General features: G+C 34.6%; 1 protein-coding gene across 1 annotated transcript in view; it reads left to right on the top strand.

The window, feature by feature from the left end:
• Nucleotides 1-3,721, top strand: part of LOC107684271 (regulator of G-protein signaling 8-like) — a 15,409-nt gene extending 11,688 nt beyond the window's left edge. The window contains exons 5-6 of the mRNA XM_016480505.1: nucleotides 1,882-2,089; nucleotides 2,988-3,721. Of these exons, the coding sequence (XP_016335991.1) occupies nucleotides 1,882-2,089; nucleotides 2,988-3,182 (403 nt within the window). The 3' untranslated portion in view covers nucleotides 3,183-3,721. The remainder of the gene's footprint in view (nucleotides 1-1,881; nucleotides 2,090-2,987) is intronic.
• The last annotated feature ends 3,490 nt before the right edge of the window (nucleotides 3,722-7,211 follow it).

Below are 7,211 nucleotides of genomic sequence, written 5' to 3'. Positions count from 1 at the left end.
CATAAGACACTCACTGACGTTATATTAAAAGCACCTCTTCCGTTCAGTAAAAGAGGCCGTTAAGACTATTTCTGAGGCGAAATCCGCGTAGGCATATTTTTCAATATAAGCTCTTTTCAAAATATTTCCGCCTTCCATGAAATCTCAAGATACTACCGGACTCAAACAATGAATGATGACTTTACATTTTTAATCTTTACGTACCATAAACCGTCTTTCACTCGCACTCGCTTCCATCTGAAGACGCTGAGAAAATGGCGGCTTCTCGCACTGGTGTCGTCGAGATACGTCCGATGTTAACAACGTGACGCGCATGCTCTCTTTCATGTCCGCGTTCCCAACCCAGCACCGCTGGGTTATAGATCAAGACCAATTTTCAACCTAAAATTGGGTTAAAACAACCCAACATCCTTACCCAGCGGTCTCAACCCAGCATTTGGGTTGAAAAAACAACCCAGCGTTTTTTAGAGTGTATGACATTGAATGCAGCACAACCTATCAGGCACATCTTATCACATACTGTAGCTAACGAAGCACAAAAACTCATTGTCCTGCTGAATAACAAAACTCTGTTGATATGATGATGATGTAATGATAATAACAGATGTTATGTCTTTCACTTAATGTTATGGCTGTGTCTTTCCCTGACTTTCAATTAATTACCATTGTATGCTGGGTAAATCTTCTCTTCAGGTAGCACGATCTGTAAAAAGCATTTCAGATATAAATGGCTTCCTGTGTCCAATAGAACCAGATACATGCTTCATGCAGAAAATCAGTTTTCAAAGAAAAAAACAAAACAAAAGCAATGGCCACGCTAAAGGAGAACAATTTGTTCCTCTGCCAGCAGGAGAACATTTTGCCTCTTTACTGCCTCTTGATTGTCCTTTCATTGAATTTCCTGAGAAGCACTATTGTCTCATTTACCCACCCTGCTGTTTATATGGACTTTAACTGTATCCAAGAGAAGTCTACCTTACAGAAAATGGATACAGGGTAAACAAAAATGTGCCTTACAGCATAAAATACCATATGATGATCATAAAATATGTTTAATAGAACCGAGGCTCACTGGAAAAACATGCCTGTGGCAACATTTCTGCAGAATGCATTATATATATGCTGCTTCTTGCACATTTTGTGACACTATTAAAGTGAACTGTGCAGTGAGTCATGCTAAAAGCTTGTTCAGTTTTATCTGGAACAGATTAATGTGAATCTGTCAATGCTTCATTATCATGCCAGTTCAGAACTAAAATGTCCGGTGAGTAGTGTTTTAAGGCTCTATTGTATTTGAAAATAATGTACCAACTACTCTAACCCTACCCTAAACCTAACCGAGATAAAAAGTGAGATAAAAGTGCATTTGCTTGAAGCAACCATACCATTTAGTTTGCTTCTACCAGTCTTTGAGTTATTTTATTATGAGTGCAATTCTGTACCAGGTGAGCTTCAGAGCAAGTTTACTACATCAGAAAAGCCATACATAAGAAGCTGGTTGTGTGATGCAAATGTCAAAATGTATTAGTTTACACATCATGCACTATGGTAAAATATTTTAAGGTCATAACAGCAAGGAACCACATGAAAATAAGTCTTTATTCATCAGTAATCATGCCCTTCTAATCAATATTTGTGTGAAAATTAATCAAAGTTGTTGCTGCCACTGGCTGTAGTTTTGTCACAATATAGGTAAAGGCACATTTTCCAGTGTTTCTACAATCTCTCATTTGAAACATGTCACAATTGTGACAAAGAAAATAAATGTTTTTTGATGAATGAAAGCAACTAGCTTGGTGTCCTTGGGAAGCATTTCCTGTATCCAGTGTGGCTTAGATATGGCATATTAGACATGACAAAGATATATTGGTTTTAATATAGTAAGATGCTTATCCATAATCTTATTCATCTTTATTTCATAGATGGTTTGGCAGCCTTCAGAACCTTCCTCAAAACAGAGTTCAGTGATGAAAACATCGAGTTCTGGTTGGCTTGTGAGGACTATAAAAAGATCAAATCCCCTGCTAAGATGATGTCTAAGGCCAATAAGATCTACAAGGACTTTATTGACGTTCATGCGCCCAGAGAGGTATGTCGACTACTTCTATAAAACCGTAGCAACCACACCTGAACATATAGTACTCTTGTGGGTACTGTATGTTCAACATTGCTTGAGAGGAATTTTTTAAATCACCAGTGCTATACATAATGTTGCTAATAGTGTATTAATAACACTTCAATCTGTATATATGCCGTGTTTCCAGACACTACAGCCAACCATAACTTGAAAGATTGTGCTGTTTCCTAGCATTTTTTTGTTTTAATCAAATCAGGTTGGTAAGGTGGCTAAACATTTTCTTAAAGTATTAAATAGAAAACAGTTATTTTAAATTGTAATACTATTTCACAATATTACTGTTTTTAACTTAAGGAAGTGTGTGTATATATACTATTAACATTAACATTTATTAAAACCATACAGTTTTATAATATAAACTAAACATTTTATAAAACTGTACTGTTTTTATTTGCTTATATAGTGCACTTCCGAGTTTGAGACCTGTGCTATAAAAACTTTTCCTCCCTCGGAGTTTGTACTTTAGCACTGCCTACGCTCACTTCAGTTCTTCCAAACCTGAAGATCATCTTCTTGCTCAGCATGACCTTCAGATACTTTGTGATTCACAGCTTCTTATTTGGGAAGCACAGCCCTGTCCTTAAGCATTCTGACTGTGTGGGTCACAGAAAATACAAATAGCTCCTTTAAGATGGGACGTACCTACCAAATGTAATAATCCTGGTTTCTGTGCTCAGACAATCCATGAACTGAATAAAATTTGTTACAGTTCAGAAGCGTGAAACATGATCACCAGAGATAGTGGCAGTTTTTGTGTGAACTGGCTTTGCCAAACACTATTTTAATTCTAAGAATTGATAAAGAGCAATTGCACAGAATTTAATATTCTCTAACTCTTATATCTCTTAAGGTTAACATAGACCACAGGACCAGAGAGGAAACCAAACAGAGGCTTCTGGAACCAACTCCCAACAGTCTCGGTGAAGTCCAAGCTAAAGTGTACAGCCTCATGGAGAAAGACTCCTATCCTCGGTTTATAAGATCAAAGATCTATCAGGACTTACTGAACAGGACACAGATATACTGTCAAAGGAAATCTGTTTAAAAGTGAATGTTTTTTTTTTTGCTTGCCTGGTTAGATTATATTGAGATATTGAGCAGACTTTAATTGTAATATATAGCATAGTCTGTGTGTTTACAAAATAATTAGATTAGAATAATCAAATAAAAAAGTCAAAAGACAAACTAGTTCCTGCTAGTTTGTGCATTTAAACTTAAACATGACCCTGTACTGTGCTTCTTTGCCCAGTTCTATTTGTAACATGTGGCTATATTCTCTCCCTTCAATTGTGATAGAATGGTCAATGTTTCTTCTGAATGCTGGCATGCATGTAAATGTAAATCAGTCTCTAAATAGGTAATATGTAAGAATAAAGTATGATAATTTATTTTTCTTATCTTCAATGTAACTTGTGTACACATTAACACTGATATATTTCGATAAAACAACTTAAGACATGCCTGCTGTGTTACTGCATGCAGCCTCGGCCTTTGAACATCTCTTATTGATTCCCTTTAAATCTAAATCTAAAAATACTTTAATCCCACACACATACGCACACTGAATATATTTTTTCTCTGAAGGGGTGATATTTTTAATGTAACGTTTATGTTTGTTTATTTTGTTGTTTATTAATTTATTTCACGTGTTGATGTTCTGATGGTTTACAACGACATGTTCTTGTGATGATACTAGATCAAGTAAAGCATGTCACTTCAAACTGTTGGTTTGTGGGTTTTTGGCTGAAAATGTGTTGTCTGTTTGAATGTGTGTCAAACTTTATTCCTTGAGTTGTCTGGGAAATGAAATAATACAAATGAAATATACAAACTGATTTTAAATCACTCCACTATAACATATTTTCTTCTGTTTTGCAGTAACATACAGTAGGTTCAAAAGTTCAAAGTTTCATTTTTCACATTCACAATGGAACAAAGGAAGGAAAAAGTGCTGTACTAGCTTTGAGGGAGATACTGTAGAGAGATAAGTTTAATTGTATTTTTATTTTACTATCAGTGCTTTAAAAAAGTGCAATGTTAAACAAATAGTTCACCCAAAAATGGAAATTTGCTGAAAATTCACTCACCTTCAGGCCATCCAAGATCCTCTGGAGTGAATGGGTGCCGTCAGAATGAGAGTCCAAGCAGCTGATAAAAACATCACAATAAGGCATAAGTAATCCACACGACTCCATTCCATCATTTAATGTCATGTGAAGTAAAAAAGCTGTGTGTTTGTGAGAAACAAATCCATCATTAAGGCATTTTACCTGTAAATCATTGCTTCTGACCAAAATACGAGTTCATAATCCATAATAATACTTAATCAGGTGAAAATGTTAATTGGTGGACTGGAGTCAAGTCAGTTACCTGTGGATTATTATGATTCTTTTATCAGCTGTTTGGACTCTTATTCTGACGGCACCCATTCACTGCAGAGGATCCATTTGTAATCAAGTGATATAATGCTAAATTTCTCCAAATCTGTTCTGATACGGAAAAAAAAACATGTCTAAACAGCCGAAGGGTGAGTACATTTTCAGCAAATTTTCATTTTTGGGGTGAAAGTTTAAATTGAGTAGCCTACTCAAAAATTAGGTAATTTGTAATTTGTATTGAGGTAATTTGTAAAATGCTCAAGAATAGAAATCCATTCCGAAATAAAATCTACGTGCTCCTTCTTTTTACAGTGTGGCACAATAGAATACTCTAGAATAACTAGGTACAAATGACCACAGACAGACTGCAAATGTTATAAAATCTCTTCAGCACACAGATGTGATGCCCTCGGCTCATTTGGTTTCTTCCCAGGGATATAGCCCAGACGGAATAATTAGATCTTCCACCCCTTCAGATCAGTGCTCCCTGAACACAGTTTAAGACAGAGAGAACATCTGCTGGCCTGGGGCAAAGTCCTCCCTGGAGGCATCGCAAATAGATTCACGAATCACAGACACATGCCTCCCTATCAAATCTGTGTTACCTTGAGAGAATGAGGGGAACCATTCAGGTGGGAGCTCAGGTTAATTACAGTCTTTTCTCTTTGTTTAAGAATTCCAGTATTCAAAGTTCCAAAATGAACTTTCTAAATATCACCATTATCGCATTCGGCGGTGCTGATGTGGAGATCATGAGAAGTGATAACCTGGGATTTAGGTGCAGTCAGGTATATACAGCAATATTTGATTCTTATTAGTATATTCAAATTCTGTTAGATGCTTCTCACCAGCTGAGCATCTGCTTGCATGATCAAAAGAAAATATGAAGTGCAGCAACAAACTCAAATATCAGTGCATTTTCTCCATTATTAACAATAATTTTACACTCGTTTTTCTGAATATGAAAATATAAAAACATTAATAATTGGATATTCTTTCCAGATGAATGACAATTTTTATTTGAAAATAGGTTGACATTTATATTAAGAAACTGCATTTATTTGTTAGGATGTTGCATGCATATTTATTTGTCTGGTGACAGAGAGAGCAAAAGAACATCTAGAGTTACTTCTAATATACAAAGGCAATGCTAAATGAATGATTGTATGAGATATTTATTATTGTTTTATCCATTCATTCATTCTCCAAGCTGAAGTTCATGAAATTAAAAGTTGCTTTAAGATTGATATTGATCTGTAGTTGTAGTTAATGATAGGCCTAAACAAAAACTAATCTGATAACTTTCAGTTTGCCTAATAAATATTCTGCTGAATAGCTATCATTATTCACTTGATCCTCAAAATTTGGGGAAAAATCAATTTAACAAAGGTATTGGTATTGGCAATATAGCCTTGATAATATACTTAGTAAAAAGTTATTATTTAAATATAATTTGAGGATTCAATGTGTAAATAAATGTATGATTACAAATGTCTGTGTTAATCATGATTAATCACAGAAACCTGTAAAAAAAAAAAATGTAATGTTTAAAATCAATTTACAGGTTTATGTGTTTATTTGTTTATTTATTTATTATTTCTTAAGGATATCATTGGATATCAATTTTGTCTCCATTATTGGTGATGATGTTTGAGAATAAAATGTGTAATATTTGGATATTTTTGCTTTGAGCAAACCGTTACTCATTGTTGAGCTGTTAATGTCAAGTAGTTAATTAAATTAATGTAAATGCCCAAATTAAATTAATGTAAATACCTGTTAGTATCAATATGAGATTCAGACTAAGATAATCTGCAATTGTATGTGAAACAAACTATTATATTTAACTCAGATGTAAAATCTGAACTAGAGAACTAGAGTAAAACTGGAGTAAATGATGTGGAGTTTGTACAATAAATTATTATCTCTTATATATCAAGACCAACAACTGACATTTTCTGATAACATCATATAAATGAGAATCAACTGAGTATTACACAGTTTCGTATTAAACTGTTCTAATACTACAAGTGTACTTTAAACATTTTGTGAATGATAGCCAATACTCAAGGTTTTCAAAACAGTAATGCCAGGAATCATCACAGGCCTGGTCTTTACCAACAATAAGATGATGTAGGTGGATTCCCAGACAAAATCCCCACTCATTGAGTCTCAGGGCTAATTCACAGCACTTCAGGAGCATTAGATCTGACAGCAACCTCGAGCGAGAGATTTGCACAGCGCTGTGAGAGTGTGTTGTTTTTTCCCCTGTACTGCCAGGAAACTAATCGTAGCATAACAAGCAAGCGGAAAATTAGTGGCCTTTCATTCAAGGTGTGGGTGATCATAATAACCATCAATGGTTATTTTCAAAATTTGAGTGCATAGATGTCTGTCATATAAAATTTCACTTAACATTTACTTCAAAAACATTAAGCACATATTCTTATACTGTCATCAAAAGTAGTATAATAAATGATGAGAGGGATAGACATACTGTAATGTAATTATTGGAACTTTTTAACTGTTTTGTTTTCAAGGTGTTCCAAAGAGCTTTGTGTCTGATTTGAGCTGAGGATTGAAGCATTGAAGATCCCTTTTAAATGATAATTTAAATGAATTAAATGAGAATAAATGAGAATTTTCAAAAAGTACATTTTGTCAGTTGCCTGGGAATTGAACCCTTGACCTTGGCT

Source organism: Sinocyclocheilus anshuiensis, unplaced genomic scaffold, assembly GCF_001515605.1.
Source record: "Sinocyclocheilus anshuiensis isolate Anshui unplaced genomic scaffold, SAMN03320099.WGS_v1.1 scaffold629, whole genome shotgun sequence".
Taxonomy (NCBI): domain Eukaryota; kingdom Metazoa; phylum Chordata; class Actinopteri; order Cypriniformes; family Cyprinidae; genus Sinocyclocheilus; species Sinocyclocheilus anshuiensis.
The sequence above is the reverse complement of the archived record's forward strand: the minus strand, read 5'-3'. Positions and strand labels throughout refer to the sequence as shown.